General features: G+C 48.4%; 1 protein-coding gene across 4 annotated transcripts in view; it reads right to left on the reverse strand.

Annotated features, from left to right (window-relative positions):
• Positions 1 to 18100, reverse strand: part of TMEM44 (transmembrane protein 44) — a 44414-nt gene that overhangs the window by 24241 nt on the left and 2073 nt on the right. For 3 of the 4 annotated variants that reach the window (XR_013158467.1, XM_077117918.1, XM_077117917.1), the window contains exons 2-9: positions 17116 to 17242; positions 15272 to 15359; positions 13535 to 13701; positions 13214 to 13300; positions 9860 to 10030; positions 8672 to 8821; positions 6957 to 7031; positions 5967 to 6071 (exon numbers count right to left, since the gene is read on the reverse strand). Coding sequence is in view for 2 of the 4 variants with exons in the window: in XM_077117918.1 (XP_076974033.1) it covers positions 5967 to 6071; positions 6957 to 7031; positions 8672 to 8821; positions 9860 to 10030; positions 13214 to 13300; positions 13535 to 13701; positions 15272 to 15359; positions 17116 to 17242 (970 nt within the window). In the remaining 2 variants the exon portion in view is untranslated. The remainder of the gene's footprint in view (positions 1 to 5966; positions 6072 to 6956; positions 7032 to 8671; positions 8822 to 9859; positions 10031 to 13213; positions 13301 to 13534; positions 13702 to 15271; positions 15360 to 17115; positions 17243 to 18100) is intronic. The other variant, XR_013158468.1, reaches the window with a different exon arrangement.

Below are 18100 nucleotides of genomic sequence, written 5' to 3' on the forward strand. Positions count from 1 at the left end.
TTTTGTAGAACTGCATATGTGTTCACAATTAAACAGTCTCCAGCAGATGGACATTTAGACTGTTTCCAATCTCTTGCTTTTACAATCAACACTGATTACAATAAATTATATTGTACATCCAAGATTTCAGGGTATTTAAAGGATAAATTTCTGGAAGTGGAATTGCTGGATCAAAAGGCATGTGCATCTGTAATTTGGATAGCTACTGCCAAAAAATGTATCCTATAGGAGCTTTACCAACTCACACTCCCACTGGCAGTGTATCAAAGTAAATTGGGAAGATTTAACGAAGGAACTTGTAAGATCTTTCTTTTCTTTCTCTTCTTCCCCCCTTCTCTTTCCTGTCATCTATCTATCTATCTATCTATCTATCTATCTATCTATCTATCTATCATCTATCTATTTATCTATGCCAGTTTGAAACTGTTGTGGACCCCAGAAAAGCCATGTCCTTTACTCCTCATTCAATATTGCTGGGTGGGATCCTTCTGATCAGATTGTTTCCATGGAGATGTGACCCACCCAATTGTGAATGGGACCTTTTGATTAGGTGGTTTCCATGGAGATGTGTCTCCACCCATTCGAGGTGGATTGCTTACTAGAGTTCCTTTAAGAGGGAACCATTTTGGAAAATGGTCTTTAGAGCTAACAGAGCCAACACAAGACCCAGACGTTTGGAAATGCAGAACCCAGCATATGTCGCCATGTGTCTTTCGATGAGATGCTAAGCAAGCCAGAACTTGGAAAGAGCTAAGGGAAAACAAAAGACAAAACCCAGTCTTGGAGAAGACAAGTGAGGGGCTCCTACAGGGAACAGAGGCTCAAAGCAATGGAGCTAAGGAGCAAGAGACCAGCAGATGTCAGCCACATGCCTTCCCAGCTGAGCAAGGTGTTCCCAGACAGCATCATCCTTTCTTGAGTGAAGATAACCTCTTCTTGGTGCCTTAATTTGAACATTTTCATAGCCTTAGAACTGTAGCATTCTAACTTAAATTCATTTACAAAAGCCATTCCATTTCTCATATATTGCATTCTGACAACTTTAGTAAAATAAAATACTATCCATCATCTATCTATATTGGAGACAAGAGCTTCTTTCCAGAGGGTTCATGGGGAGCCTCCTCAGAGATCCAAAATGCTCTGTTTGGCCCGAACCATGCAGGAGTCAGGCCATTCCACTGACATATCACAGGACCGAGAACCATGCCTTCTGGAACTACATCTTCTACCAATTAACCATGTGACATCAGAAAGAAACTTATTCTCTTAGTTTCCTAATCTATAAAAGGTGTGATATTTATATATCACCCTATAAAAGGCCCTGCCTGGCCTCCCGTGAAGGGGTGTTGCGATGATAGCTGCAAATGCCCTGGACACTGAGAAGAACAGCTACTGTCACTGGATCCCAAATCAAATAGGGCTCCAGTCCTCAGTGGCTTAAGTGCACAGTTTCATGTGCAAGTCAATTGAACAGGCAGAGAAAGGCAGAAAGGAAACAAAGGCAAGAGAGGAAACAAAGACAGAAAGGAAACCAAGTCCCTCGAAGCAGCCCAGGAACCAGCTGAGGTGCCGCCCTGCCTGAGACAGATGCTGGGATAGAAACCTTTGGGCGGCCCTTTGAGGGTTGGGGGCTGAGGTGGGGGGAGCACAGAAGCCTCCCAGTCAACAACAGTGATAAATAGTATAAACTTCTCCAGGCTCTGAGCACACCCAAGTCAAAGATAAAATGGAATTTCCAAAAGCCTCAAGCTGATGGTGAGGCAGTTGGTCCACAGGTCCCCATGCCCACCAGGCTTGGCCTGAGGGGCTGGGCTGCTCTATTTGTGCCTTTGGATACTCTCTCCAAGGACCAGTTTCCCAGGCTGCTGGGAAAGCAAGGGAGCACCTCCGTGGTGCCCGTCACCCATTTCCAGGTGGCTGTCTAAATGGGACATGCACATTGCCAGCAGGGTGCCAATTTCATCACCACTTTGCCAGAATTGGAAGGGTCCCATTAAAAATTTTTTTAAATGCTAACTGAGCATGTACAAAATGGCAGCCAAGAGAGTAGGTTCTCTTTATAAAAGCTTAGATCCTAGAATCAGACAAGCTTAGAGTGAGACCTGTTTCTATGATTTTCTAACTATGGGATCTGCGATAAGTCACTACCCTTTCTGTGTCTCAATCTTACCTAGGGATAGCAATGATTTCTATCTCATGGGGTTATTAGGACATTTATATTATTAATAAAATAATAACAGGAATGTATTATTAATACATAAAATTAATTCATACACAATTTTGAATGAATTAATATATAAAAAACAGCAACCGTGTACCAAGTGCTTGGTGTCAGTTATTACGGCAAGTGAGCAAGAGTGAAGCACAGTGGTTAAGGGCACAAATTCTGGTAAAGACAGGTCTGAATCCTGGCTCAGCAACTTATAAACTGTGTGATCTTGAGCAAGTTGCTTAACCTCTCTGTGCTTCACCTTCTTTATCTGTAAAATGAGGATAATAACTCAGGGGATGGCTGTAAGGACTAAATTAATCCATGTAAAGTATTTAGAACAGTACCCTAGACCATAATAAGTGCCATTTAAGTGCTGGCCTTTACCATCTACTCAGAGCCTGTCAAGTAACACAGTAAGGAGACTACCACAGGAAAGGTCCCTGTGGGCCGAGGTGCTCCAGGCGCTTGCAGGCTCGCTGTTGCAGAGGCATCTTCGCCCTCTGGTGGACAAAGAGGGAAGAGACAGAGTGGACAAATTTGCTGGCTCCCATGGAAGAGAATAAGGTGGAACACACTTTCCCTTCTCTCACGGAATTTGTTTGTTCCCCAGCAGGAATCCACTCAGGATTCAGGTACTGGAAGGATTAAAGTGAATGCAGCTTTGTTTTGTGATTTGAAAATTTATAGTGCAAAGCTTTGGCTCCCTGTGCTTTCCTGAGGGCAAATGAAAAGGGCTCTTGGTCGTGAAGGCTTGTTCTGAAGCCTTCTGAACTTCACTTATAACACACACTGGGTTACAGGCAGGAGTACAGAAGGCTTGGGTGATGGCTGGCATTTTTTTTAGCAATAAAGTATTTTTAAATTAAGATATACCCATTGTTTTTTTCAGATGTAATGCTATTGCACACTTAATAGACTCCAGTATGCGGACTCCTGGCTTGGAGTCTATATCCTCCTTGCATAACTTTTATTGCACTGAGAAACAAAAAAAAATTTGTGCAACTCCCTTTAGTGCGATATTCTTTTTATTGCAGTGACCTCGCACTGAACCGGCAATATCTCCGAGGTATGCCTGTATTTGCATCCAATTTCCCAGGAAAAACAACAAAGTGTAAAACTTTCTCTCCAGCCCCAACACTGAGCACCAGTGTGTCCCTGGGTAGCTCACCAGGGACACTGCCAAATCCAGCTCTGGATATACAAAACACACTGTACTGAGAGCCTAGGATGACCCAGATGCTAGGTACTAGGAATCATCAGGATGGAGGGAGACAGGAACAGTGGTTAAGGGCACAAGTTCTGGTAAAGACAGGTCTGAATCCTGGCTCAGCAACTTATAGACTGTGATCTTGAGCAAGTTGCTTAACCTCTCTATGCCTCACCTTCTTTATCTGTAAAACGAGGATAGTACCTCAGGGGATGGCTGTGAGGACTAAATTAATCCATGTAAAGTATTTAGAGCACCCTAGACCATAATAAGTGCCATTTAAGTGCTGGCCTTTACCATCTACTCAGAGCCTGGCAAGTAATTAGTGCACAGTAAGGAGACTACTTGGAGTTTGCATCCTAGTAGGAGGAGATCGACAACAAATAAAAGTAAAAGATACCAAGTATTCTGCAGAGGATTAGAATAAGGTAAAAGGAGAGAGTGGAGGCTACTTCTGACCTGGTGGTCCAGGATGGATTTTTGCAAAGGTGACATTTAAGTTGAAGTTTGAAGATAAGAAGAGGCACCCATGTAAAATATCAGAAGGCAGCACTCCCTAGACAGAGGGTGGAGAGAAATCCTGTGCACTGGAGAGCAGTGAACGAAGTGGAGAGAAGAGGGAGGGGAGGCAGAGGGAGCAAGGGCCTGAGCCATAGGGTCTGAAAGTCTTAGATTTTATTCCTGGAGTTTAAATTCTGTTCGGGATGAGACAGGGGCCATAAACAAAAGATGCAATTTATATTTGCAAAAGATCCTTCTGGCTGCTTGATGCAGATGGAGGGGGAGAGGCAAAAGTAGAAATGGGAAGAAAGAGTAGGCTGCTGGATTCCAGATATTTGTTAAAGATAGTATTTGCAAGACTTGCGGATGGATCAGATGGGGGTGGAGGGTGGGTGGGTAGCGAGGGGAAGTAAGGAACTTGGGGCTTGAATAACTGCATGGATGTGCTGCTTTGAAACTGTTATGTACCCCAGAAAAGCCATGCTCTTCTAATCCAGTCTTGTGGGTACCTTTTGATTAGGTTGTTTCCAGGGAGATGTGACCCTTTTTCAATTCAAGGTGGGTCTTAATCCTTTCTTGGAACCCTTTATGGGACAGAAACTAAGAAAGAAAAATACCCTAGGGAGAAGCAAGAAGGACCCACAGAGGCTGAGAGAGCTGTTTGAAACGAGAAGCCAGGAGAGAAGGACAAGAAGTATCACCGTGTGCCCTTCCCATGTGACAGAGGAAACCTGGATGCCAGCTGCCTTACCTCTGAGAAGGTAACCTCTTGTTGGTGTCTAAATTTGGACATTTTTAGGGACTTAGAAATGTAACCTGTAACTTAATAAATCCCTTTGTAGAAGCCAATCCATTTCTGGTATATTTCATTCCATCAGCTTTTGCAAACTGAAACAATGGACAGGTCATTTCTTCAGATGAGGAGAATGGGAGAGGAGCAGATCAGGGTATGAAAATAAAAAATTCTCTTTCAGACAGAGTAAGTGAAAGATGCCCTGCGGTGATGTGAAATCAGCACCGGGGCAATCCAGACTGTAACCAAGAGGAGAGGGATAGGATGCAGATACGAACCGGGGATATCAGCCAGGAGTTGGCATTTAAGCCTATAGGACTATGGGACTAGATAAGTACACAGAGAGAAGGACACCCTTCTGGGATACAACTTGGGGGCCCTCCAACTTTAAAAGCTCAAGAGGAGGGCGGGCCACGGTGGCTCAGCAGGTAGAATTCTCACCTGCCATGCCGGAGACCCGGGTTCGATTCTCAGTGCCTGCCTATGCAAAAAAAAAGCTCAAGAGGAGGAGTCAGCAGAAGTGATGGAGAAAGAAGAGCCTGTGAGGGTGGCAGACAACCAGGAGAGCAGGGACCCAGAGATCACAAGAAGCTAGTGAGATGAATCCCAATTAGAACAGAAATGACCACTGGATTTAGCAACTTAGAGGTCACTGGCGACCTTGACAGAACAGTCTGAGTGAATGGCAGCAACAACTTAGTAAACTTGTCATCTCTTGCCCTCTCTTCTCTAGCCCTCCCTGCTCTGTGGCCTTGGAGTCACCTACCTCTCCCTCACCCTGCATCCTCACACCCTCCAATGCTCTACTTCCCAGCTCTCTCTTCACTCTATCCTTCTCTATCTGCTCTGTTTAGGTCTCATCATCTCTCTTCTTGGACTCAAAACAGTCCCTTACCGACTGACTGCTTCCCCTCTCTCCCTGGTCCACCTTCCACAGCGCCCACGCAATAGCTCTAAAATGCACAACCCATGCTGAGTCTCTGGTACTGAAACCTTTTTGGCTCCTGCCACCCTCAGGATGACAGCAAGACTGCCGGTCTGATGGTCTGGCCCCTGCCTCCTCTTCACCCTCACCCCTACTCACTCCCTTCCATCTGCCCCCAACTGTGGCTTTGAAGAGCTACTTCCTCTGGTCACATGTTTCTCTGCCTCATCTTACCCATCCTTCAGCTAAAGTGTCACCTTCTCCAGGGAGCCTTCCATGACTACTTTCCATCCTTCTGGAGGCCTGTCCATGCCCCCTGGCCGCTCACCTGCTGCACGGGCTCGATGGTCAGCTCCATGTAGTGACCAATGGGCGCCATTGTCCTGAAAGGCCTGCAGTTCGGTAGGATGGTGAGAGGCACCCAATCCGAATTCTTTCCAATGGAGATAGGGAGACAGAAAGAGGAATTCTTAAGTCAGCAGACATTTTAAAAAGTCCCCATTTTCTTCCAAAGCATTTTTTTTTTTACATGGGCAGGCACCGTTGTTTGGTCTTTTACAGCACTCTGCTTGAAATATTTGTCTTATTTCTTTCTTTAGATTGTGACCTCCTTCAAGTCAAATAGTCAGTGGTTCCCAAACTTTGCCAGACATTGGAATCATCTGTAGATCTTAAAATACCAACAAACTGACATTTAGCTCCCCAGACATGACCTAATGTGACCTAGGCATCGAATATTTTAAAAGCTCCCTAGTTGGTTTTAATTGTAGCAAAGTTTGGGAACCACTGCAGTAGGTGCTAAATAAATCTTTTGTAAAACAATGGTTCTCAAATTTTAGTGTGCAACAGAAGCACCCAGTGGACTTATTAGAACACTAATTGCCAGATCCATCCCTTAGTGTCAGATTTGGTAAATCTGGAAAGAGCCCTAGAATTTGCATTTCTAACAAGTTCCCAGGTGATGCCAACCTGAGGACCACATTTTGAGAACCAATGCTGCAAAGAATTGCTGAGGAGCTTCCAAAGCCTTCTATTTCCCCCCTTCAGAATTCTGATACACAGAGCTCTCGTTAAATATGTTAGCTCTCTTTGGGAATGTAATTTCACAATAGTTGCTAAAATGACCTGAAAATAGCCTCCTGTTAGAGACTTCATAGAAACTTCAATCTTTGGTCCAAGCATCTATACAAAGTACTTTCACCTTTGTCCTAGGAAATAGCCTCTTATACACCACTGTCTTCTATTTCATTAACCCAAATGCCACAGTCAGATTATACTGTTAAGCCTAGAACATGAGATAAGTAATTTTCCTTTTTACCTGTCTAAATGCCCCCACTTCATCCTCTCCAGCCAGGGGACTGGGTTCACCCTCAGTGAGCTTAATTCTTGCTGTCTGTATGAGAAATCCAACATAGTGCAAGCCCAGGTAACATGGAGGAAAGGGGGAGATTTTTTCCCAAGGTATTTTCTCCATTATTTTGAACCAATAACTTTTTTGATGAAGACAAATGATCTCAATCAGAATAAGTTCTAGTTACTTATAGAGGTCACCTGATTAAATCAGTAAAGGAAGGAGATAAATACATTCACCTAGATGTATTAACTATTGCCGGTGGTAGACCTCATAACTGTAAATATCGGATCTTATTATAAACAACCTCTCAACACGTTTAAAGATCAGCTTTGTAGCAGGACAGGGTGGAAAAAGCAATATAGAAAAATAAAACTAAAAGTGGAAATAACTACAAAAGCAATAATAGAGCGCGTAGTGACATTGTAGTGATCACAATTAGCAAATGGGTCCTTGCGGCTTGAGAAGACTTTCCAGAGAGAGCATCACACACAGGTTCACAAAGTGCAGGACCGAACAGCTTAGCACGGTGAAGATGAGTTCTGGAAAATCATTAGGTGAAGGGGAGGGGGCAGATTTCAAGGGTGGGACACATTCTGAAATGAAATATAAGAGTGGAAAGATTGCATTATTTCTCAATTAATTAAATTATATATATTCCACTCTTAAATATATGCAGCATGTGAATTTAAATATAGATATATTAGAAACTGTGCTGGTTTGAAAGGGTGTTATGGACCCTAGAAAAGCCATGTTTTAATCAAAATCCCATTTCATAACGGCAGAATAATCCCTATTCATTACTGTATGTTTGAAACTGTAATCAGATCTCCTTGGAAATGTGATTTAATCGAGGGGTTGTTAAGCTGGATTAGGTGACGACATGTCTCCACCCATTTGGGTGGGTCTTGATAATTTTCTGGAGTCCTATAAAAGAGGAAACATTTTAGAGAATGAAAGAGATTCGGAGAGAGCAAAGAATGCTGCAGCACCACAAAGCAGAGAGTCCACAGCCAGCGACCCTTGGAGATGAAGAAGGAAAATGCCTCCCAGGGAGCTTCATGAAACAGGAAGCCAGGAGAAAAAGCTAGCAGATGACGCCATGTTCGCCATGTGCCCTTCCAGCTGAGAGAGAAACTGTGACTGTGTTCGCCACGTGCCTTCTCACTTGAGAGAAAAACCCTGAACTTCATCGGCCTTCTTGAACCAAGGTATCTTTCCCTGGATGTATAGATTGGACATTTCTATAGACTTGTTTTAATTGGGACATTTTCTCGGCCTTTGAACTGCAAACTTGCAACTTATTAAATTCCCCTTTTTAAAAGCCATTCCGTTCCTGGTATGTTGCATTCCAGCAGCTAGCAAACTAGAACAGAAACTAAATTGCTCAACAGCATAAGCGGACATTTGATTATTTCATCTATACTGCTAGAATATATTATATTTCTTAAGTGATCAAAAAAACTTTAAAAAGCTGGTAATTGGGTAAATGCAGGATCTGATTATGTTCAAGGTCGCCTCAGCTTTGGGCATAAATGGTAGTTTTTTAAGGTGACCGTCTGGTCTAGAGCGGAGGGACTCCCACAGCTTCCATGCTGCTGCCCCTAGCCCAGGCTCCTCGCCTCCATCTCCTCCATCCCAGGAAACACTGGCAGGGCTGGAAGTTTTCCAGCTGGTGGCACCTTGTCCTCGTCTCTGGCCTCCTGGCTTTCTTCCTCGTCTTTTCCCGCAGCGGTCAAAAGGGCTTGGGTGTCGGGGCTCTCTCTCGCTTCAGTGTCAAATCCCAAAGCCCGCCTCATCTTGCTGCTCATCACACAGGAGAGGAAAATGATCTGAGGCGGTGGAAGTTAAGGCACAAGGAGGAGGAGTGCTTTGGGCTGCCTGGTCCCTGCCCCGCCAGCCCTGCTCTACCCTTCTGCACACTGGGCACACGCCGTCCCCGGGGCTACCCTGCATGGTCTGCCCCCAGGCAGGCGCGAGCTCATCTGACCACAGGGCCAGGTCCGACCCACTCTGTGTTCCTGTTATCTGCGAGGGCCCAGCACCCCGACTCCCTGCAAGACCATGCCCCCAAGACCCACCTCCTAAATACTTTGCAAACAAACATTTCAGAAAATATCTTTCTTGAAAGGTCTGGTTTACAGGGACATTACATGAAAAACTCATCGTCTCTGGACTACTGATAAGTCCATTGGTTCATACACACACACACACACACACAGATGGAGAGAGAGAGCACGAGAGAGAGAGACAGACAGACAGAATGAAGAACACAGGGGAGCCATTCCATTACCCCGTCAGGATCTCCGTCGATCACCACCCACCCACTGCCTGAGCTCAGCTTGCCCTTGAGGCTCTCGTCCCAAGGTCACTGGGGTGTCAGGGACCAGGAAGGTGCTTGGCAGTCACCGACTGCTATGTCTATGGCAGCCCTCGCCAGCTTCTATCTCAGCTTCCCCAACCCAGGCTCCATTACCCAGAGAACAGAGAAGGAATCATTAGCCCTGCATGGGAGGTCAGCCTGCAAAGCCCTTTCTGAGCCTTGTGAGAAAGGTGAGACAAAGATGAGGAAAAGGAGGAGGGCAAGGACCCATCCAGGATGAGACCCCAAAGGAGGGAGAAGAACAGATATGAACCCAGGGCCAGGAATCTTTCCACTTCCCTTCTTGGTCTTAGCACCAACCAAGGGACAATTTATTATTAAAAATTTTAAAAAGGAAACAAAACACAAAGGCTTCAAACCACCTGACTGGCTGATGGAAGAGGATTCTATCTAGTGAGAGGGGAAGAGGGCATGGTGGGGCAGGAAGATGAGATGAGGCCTCCTTCCACCACAGGTAGCTAAGCCCCCGTGGGCATGGGGTGGATACAGCGAGGTCCAGTGCTGCACAGCCGAGGGAAATCAGGAACCAGGGTGTGGCCCGTAGCAGGTACCCAGGCCGCCAGTCATGGGCCACGATGGCTGAGGCATAGAGGAGGCCAGCCAGGGCCGACAGGAGCCGGGTCCACAGGTGGATGGAGGGAAATGCCTTACCCCGGCACTGGGCAGAGAGAGGAGGGGACTGGGTGGGGACACTGCCATGCCACCATGTGCTGGATGGCATGGTGGGGTGGAAGGGAAGCCCTCTATCCACAGCCAGCCTGAATGGCACCACTGCTGTCAGGTTTCCAGCCTTCGTTCAAGCTGTTTCCTTTGCCTGGTGAACTCCTATTCATTCCTCAGAACCCGACTTAAGAAACCTCCCCTTAGTACCTCCACCCTGAGGGGAGTGAGTCCCTCTTCCAGACCCCATCACTTAACAGTAAAAGTAGGACTTTCACCCTGATCATGGCATAGCTCTTTACACATGCATCTGCCCAACAGACCGGGAGATCCTGAGGGTCCCAACTCAGTCAGTGCCCGCAGCACCTGGCGCAGGGCAGGGGTCAGTGAATGCTGGCTGGGTGAACGGGAGGAAGGGAACGACTGAATGGCGAAGAGCCAAGGCCTGGCTCTTGTCTTCCTTTGACCACATAAGGCTCTAATTCAGGCCAAACAGAAAAGTCAGGTACAACTGGGTTTCCTGGGATAAGATTAGAGATAATATTCTGAAAACTTTGAAGCCAAGGGAATATTTGGGGGGGAGTAAATAATGGAAATTTTGGTTAAAAAAGAATGAAACATATACAGCTATTATATATATATATTTCCATGTAAATACATAAATATTTCAAATTGCATATAACTGCATAATATATTTAGGTTAATATATATCTATAAATTATGTATAATTTCGTTTGCTCAATAAATGACCATATTCAGAGATGCATAGACTTTGGAAATGGAAAAAATTCAGGGGAAAAAGGATGCTTTGGCCAATTCCCCCTTTTTATTTTAACTCTAAAAAAAAATTCTCAGGAATGTTACATTTCCCTCTTCATTTCTTCTAGTTCTGTTCCCAGCCTTCAGTTTCTGGCCCGTCACGCACCGAGGGCTGCTTAGTAAGGATGGCACAGTCAGAAGCCTCCCTGTGGAGCTCGGGAAGCTGGGGAGGTCGCAGGCCGCCGGCCCAGAGGCTGAAAGGGGAGACAATTTCTCACCCCACAGAGCCCAGGAAGTAGCTCTGGTCCCAGCAAGCACTGGTTAAAGGTCTCAGCACGTATGGCCAGGAGCCCTCCTGGAGGGTCTCCCAGACTAATTACCGAGGACACTGATGGCCGGAGAGGGACCCTTGACTTCAGTGCCGGGGCCTCCTATCTCTTGGCCCTGCTCTTTTTTTCGGGGTTGGGGAGGAAAGTGCATGGACTGGGAATCGAACCCGGGTCTCCCGCATGGCAGGCGAGACTTCTACCACTGAGCCACCCTCGCGCCACAGCCCTGCTCTTTCTTGCTGCTGCTCAGGATAAGCCCACGCTGGGGGGTGGGGGAGGGGCTCCCAGCTCTCACCCCGTGCCGGCTCATTCACAGCGACACTGTCTTCTGGACTCAATTTCTCTTCAGGCTCAGAACTAGGGCCTATAGGACTCTATTTGCCTGCAGTGCTGAACATACAGTTGGTGCTTATTAACTGCTTAAAGAATAGAAGTGGATTGGCTACACGATGAGATGCAGCAGGTCTTTCTCCAGGGCATGCGGGCTTCATCTAGCAGATCAGGACAATGGCTGGACAGACGAGCTGGCCCAGGGCTGCAGCGGCCATGATACCCAGCGTTGGGATGTGGTTTCCCACTCTGTGGGTGTGTCACACACCTTGTTCCATTTAAGGACTCACTCCTAGAGCAGTGGGAAGTTTGCCCACCAAAGCCCCCCAGCACCCCACCTTGGGTAAATTAGAAGCAGCTTCTGGGGGACCAGCGTCTGAGGCTTTGCAGAAAACACCAAACCCCACTGTTCTCTGGTAAGGCTACCCTAGCACTGGGCTGTTCATTAGACCAGAGACAGTCAGGCTGGCAGCACCTGAGAAATGCTCAGCCCAGTTTCCAATCCCATCCCACCCTATCTCCTGCCAAGGGATTATCAGGGCTCTGCTTGAATGCCGTTAGTGATGGGGAGCCCACTGTCTCCTAAGGCAGCTGTCAGCAATAACAATCCTCTCTGCTCTCGACATGCCAGGCACCATGTGAAGGGTCTTACCCGCTATGTTCTTTCTCGTACCGAATGGAAACTGCCCCCCTTATCCCCAGTCTTGGTCCTGGTTATGTTCTCTGCAGAGAAAAACCCTGCTCTTTCTGCCCCCAGCAGCCCTTCTGACTCCTGCCTTTTTCCAGGCCAGATTAAATCATTCACTAAGACGTGTTTACTGCAACCCACACGGACACTTGGAGCACAGCGGAGAATAAAGCGGACAAGTCTGCTGCTCTCTTGGCACCGATGAGCTGCTGGCGGGGCAGGGAGGGCCAAGAACTAACTTAGCAAAGAAGCAAGGTCACTTCCTGTGACACACATTAGGAAGAAAATTAGGGGGTGGCATGGCGGGGCTAACTTGGGGGCCGCTTCAGCTGGGGTGATCAGTGCATTGTGCCAGTTCCTCAAAAGGTCTTCATGGGATTAGCTTTACAGCCCTGAGGCTGCCCCAAGCCCTTCTTGGGGAACCAACCCAGATGTCCCCCTCCGCCGAACCCCCAGGCACTGGTTTATATTGTTATAGCCTTAAAGTGTCCTGCCTCACGCTTCTGTGTCTTCCGTGAGACTGCGCGCTCCCCAAGTGCAGGAGTGCTGTCTTGTGACTGGATCACCCCCCCCCCCCGCCCCCGTCGTCCCCTCCGGGTCTGGCCCACATGGGGCTTCCCTAACCCCAGAAACTTGGAAAGCATCTGCCAAACTGAACTGAAATGCTTTTGAACTACAAAGCACCCCAGCAGCTTAATGACGGTCCTCGAAACACGTCTCCACCTCTAATGGAGACTTGTTTATTTGACCCCAGTGGCTTTTTTCTGAGCATCTGCTTTTCATTTGCTAAAAAAAACGGGGGAGAAAGCAGTGGGTTTTCCCTGTGAGAGGCTCTAACATCTTTGGGGCTTCCCTGGGCCGGCTGCTCCCCGCCCCACCCTCACCCCCCACTGTCCTACGTGTTGTTACTCCTCCAAGCATTTTTAAGTCCACACACACCCCCGGCAACACACACATGCATACACACCTGGCGCCACCATGTCACTTTCGGGAAGACGTGTAGTTCAAAGATACGCTCCCAGAGGCCCAAAGCCCACCTCGGGGACCCACAGTCCCACCCCGACCCCAGTCTCACGATTCTGGAGAGCGGGGGGATCCGGGAAGACCAGGAGCCGAAGGCAGCGACGCCACCCAACAGGTAGCCAAGGACTTCGGTGTCTCCCTGCAAGAACAGGTGGCACACCCTCAGCGCTCTGCAGAGGCCTGTCCACTCATCCCAAGAAGCAGGAAAACCGGGCCAGTGGTTTTGTGCTTTTAGTAGGTTCCTCCCAACAATGTGAGGGGCTAAGCTCCCCACTACGTGGATTGGGGTCCCAGGGCCTTGGCATTTGGCAGGACAACGTGGAGGGAAGGGGCCCTCACTACCCCGGTTCCTCCCCAGGTGACTCGGCCTCACCTGCAGCATGCCACCCAGCAGCCTCCGCTGTGGCCCTCGGATGGCGCCCGAAGCCTTCGGGATGGAGGTCCAGAGAGTCCAGCCGGGGCCCAGGCTCAGCGGCAGGGCCAGGGCAAATATGCTCGCCCTGAGTCGCTGCCTCCTCTTCCTATCCTGGGAGTCCTGACCTGCAATACACCAAGATCCCATGTGGCTCCAGGGACCCAGAGCTCGTCAGAGCTGCGTGGGAAGAACCGGTGTCAGCCTCCACCCTGCTCAACAGGCCAATGCCCCCTACCTCCAGGGCTCTGTGGCTGTGCCACTCCTTTGGAGAAGCCTCCCCTTCCCTTCCCACACACCCCTCTCCCAATCAGCACTTCTTCCTCAGCATTTATGACTTACCCAGGAAGAACCAATTACCTTTTATCCTACATATCTGCACACAGAGAGCATCACCTGTACTAGAGCAGAAGCCTACTGAGGAAAGGCACGGTGCCCTGGCACTTTCTAGAGTCTCCACAGAGCCTGGCCCAAAGCAGAGTTCACATGAGCTTGGGGACTGCAGCAATGAGTGAATGTGCACCACGACACCTCGGCTGTGTGAGGGACAAAGGGCATGAACCAGCTGGCAGGAGCAAATGGTTCTCTCATTAGGAGCACAGCCACAGGTCCGGAGAAAGCCAACCAGAAGGAAGGCTCATAATTTTGCTTGGAGATGCCTATCAGATGACCTCCAGGCCTTCCCCTCTTCTCACTTACATTTCTCCAACTCCCCTGAATGTTGTCCCCACCACACTACAGCTTTTCCTTCGAGCCCACGGCTCCTCATCTTAGTCCTCCCTTTCCAGCCCCTTCTCCAGTGGTTTTCAGATCTGGCTGCGTGTGGCAGCCACCTGGGGGGCTTTAACAAAGCCCAGCCTGCCCCCCCAGACCAGTTACATCAGAATCTCTGTGGGAGAGATTGGGCAGTCACACTTTTAAAGCTCCTGTACACAGTCAGGGTTGAGAATCACTGCCCCACTTTTTCCCCACAACACAGTCTTGTTTTCTGCTTATCACTAGAGCTTAGTTTGTGACACTTAGAAAAGGAAAAAAATAACATTGACCTTAACCTATGGGGAAGTTATTTCTAAAAACATCTTTGCATTTTTTCTTGAAATGTAAGACAGATGCTTCTCTGAACAATTGTAATAGCAATTTACATCCAGGCACATGAAGCAGCTGAGGGCATCTTATCTTACTCTACCAAATGCAGACAGTCCTTTTTGGTAAAGAGTCCAAGCACATTGCTGTCCTTTCTTAGGAACCCTCCAGGCCACTTTTAGGGGAATTCAACCCATCTCCATCACTTCCAGCCCCTCTGCCCGAGGTGGTCCATGGCCATTCCTGACATCCATTTCCAGAAGTTGTGGGGCTTTGGCTACCCTGGACTTTTGTACTGAGATAGTACTGTTCATTCCCCAAAGCCAAGCTACGTCCCGCTTCCCAGCCTTTGCTTGTGCTGTGCTTTTCACCTGGAACGCCCTCGTCTGCAGTCCCAGGTCCAGCGTCCCATCCTTCCCTGACACCTGCAGCCCTCTCCCTTCCTCTGGACCAGCAGCTCTAATTATGGCTTAGGGCCCCGTCTCCCTCCTTTGGTTGAGATCAAAGACTTCATTCACTCCCCTGCACCTGGCTCGAGGCCTGACAAGGAGTAGGCACTCAGTGTACTGATGAATGAATGGACGAATGAAGAAAGGAACTGATGGCCACACTCACCCGAATTAGACTTGGAGCCGCAGACTGGAAAGAGAATGAATGTAAAGTTCACTAGGTCTACAGCTGCTAGGTAGGCACCGGTGAAAACCTGGGGGAAATGGAAATAGAGTCCTGGAGATCAAACATCCTCTTTTAGCAATGACAGAATCCCTTATCCTAGATCTTCTCTACCGCGTGTTAGTCCCATTCCATACACTGATGTAATGCAGCCACGTCCGTTAGGCCAGGGAAGCTTCCCACGGACCCCAAGAGAGGCTGTCATCTCCATTTGTCTGATGAGCAGACAACATCCTTAAATGGCTGAGCCCCAGGTTACACAGACAACCTATCAACAGAGACGGGACAAGAACCCAGCCTTCTGAGCCCTACTCCACTATTTCCACTGCCTGATGTAGTCTTTGCTGTGAAACTTTGGCCCAGTCACTGAACTTCTCTGGGCCTCAGTGACCTCATCTGTAAAACAAAGATAATAAAAGTGTCTCCGTGAAAGACTACTAGCGGGTTACATGAGCTAATACACGGAAAGCGCTAAGTGTAGTGCCTGGAGGAAGGCACACTACCTAAAAATGTATTGGCCACTATGACAGTGGAGTTAGTGGTGAAGAGCAGGAGTTCTGGAGTTTGAATCCCAGCACTGCAACTAACCAGATGGATGACCTTGGAGAAGTTATTTAATTTCTCCATGCCTCAAGTTTCACATCTGTTATATAGGGATGATGGTAAAAAGAACTGTTCAAGGCTTAACTGAGTTAATGAATGAAAGGGCCTTAGGGCCAGGTACATAGTATCACATTCTTAATAAATATTAGTTCTCCTTATCTGACTTGAGCTGGGCCTCATTACACTCCATCAGCTGGAGAGAATGGACAGCCAGAATGACAGGGGATTTGCTTCTGAGAAAACACTGTTCAGAGCAGGGTCTAGAACTGTCCAAATGTGTGCCCTGACCAGCAGGATACCCTCTTTACCCTCTTACAGGGTCTCCTTGGGACCTACATTTTGGGATAGGGACTCTGGGCACAGGTTTGTTTGAGGGCCTAGACTCTTGGAGAAACTTGAAACCCCTTCTCACTCACTCCCAAGCCTGCACCTCCCCTTAGGAAAGGATCCAGGCACCCCTGCTTTAGCTGAGGCTTGCTCAGGGCTTTACAACACAGTAACAGTAACTCTTTATTGAGCACCTACTATGCACCAGGTGCTGTTTTAAGTGACCAGGATACCGCAGTGAATAAAAATGACACAAATCCTTGCCCTCGTGGTGCTTGCATTCTAGTAGGGTGCAACATACAATAAGTAACAAATCTAATAAATAAGTAGAGCACACGGTGTATTACAGGTAAGTGCTAGGGAAAAAAAGCAGAGCGGGGTGAGGGAACCAGGAGCACTGGGGGTAGAGGTGAGTCACAGTTTTAACTGGGTGATCAGGAGCGGTCTTATTGGGAAGGTGGCTTCTGAGCAAAGATGTGAAGGAGGCGAGCGGTGAGCCGAGGGGATACCAGGACAAGAGCATGGGGGCGGGGGTGGGGGAGTGGAAAGCAGAAAGGACAGCAAGGCACAAGGGCTGAGACCAGGCTGTGCCTCATGTGTTAAAGGAAGGGATTAGGTGAGCTAATAAATGTCAAGCCCCTGGACAGAAGCCTGCTGAGTGCTGTATTGGTATTTCAGTGAAGACCGGGTGGCAGGCTGTGGAATCTGCATCCATAGCAAATGCCTGAGGGGAATCTCCATTGCATGCCTCGGGTAAACTGGTCACAGCCTCCCTCAGGGGTGCTGGTCCTTTCTCCTCTGCCAGGGAATACTCAGTGGGCAGGTGGCACCATCCTGCCCCGGTGGACCCGACCTACCTGGATGGTGAGCTGTCTGGCCAGAACGGCCCCCACGGTGTCACACAGGCTGGTCAGGAGGCAGCACGCAGCACACAGCGCCGACTGGTCCTGTCCGGATCTCCTTGCACATCTCAGATAGAGAAGCCTGGGGGGACAGACCGGGGGTGTGGACACAACGTATGGGTTTGGGGTCAGGCTCAGGCAGGTGTCGGAAAGGGGAAAAGGGCATCGTGACTTTGTGTCTTTACAAAGCACTTTCTGCCCCAGCTGTTCATCAGGTGTTTCTGAACTTAGTTGATATGTGGGAAAGGATCAGAAGACCTGGTCCGCAAGCCTGGGGCAAGAGCCAGACCTCCTGACACATGGAGACGAATGCCTCTGAAATGAAGGGGAATCACTGCTCCTGCAAATCAGGCCCAGCACTCAGTGTGGACAACCAGCTGTTCAATTTTATTTTTTGAAAGGAAGTAGGAGGGCTAGAAAAGAAACCTAATCCCTGCAGTTAACTGCACAGAAGAGTTAATTGTGTAAATTAAGAAGGCGACTTGTGGTTCTCTGAAATTAAAGTGAAGTCCTTCTAACCAACCGTGACGCAGGGTAGCCCGGCTTTTCTGCCAACCTGAGCCCACGTTGAGAGAGCTCTTCACTCACACAGAGCAAAACCCCTCGAGGACATCGGCAGGCATTTTGGGCTGACCTCCCCCTATGCTGACTTCCCTGTCTTACGTCTCTCTCCCTGTGTCCTCAAATACACAGCCAGAGACAAGCCCAGAAAGGGCAGGACAGACCGGAAGAGTCAGAGGTCCCCCTGTTACCATCACTGATCACTGCTCTAGATGTCTCCCTGCAATGGAGGCACAATACATGTCTGGCTTCGTTTCCTTTAAGAAAGGGTGGCACTCACTCCACACAGTTATTTGGTTCTGAGCATCAGCCCTTAGGAATGGTGGAGTGAGGTTGGGGAGGCTCTTGGGCTTCAGCCAAAGCCTGAAGCTCACCCCAA

This window comes from Tamandua tetradactyla, chromosome 10, assembly GCF_023851605.1.
Source record: "Tamandua tetradactyla isolate mTamTet1 chromosome 10, mTamTet1.pri, whole genome shotgun sequence".
Lineage (NCBI taxonomy): Eukaryota > Metazoa > Chordata > Mammalia > Pilosa > Myrmecophagidae > Tamandua > Tamandua tetradactyla.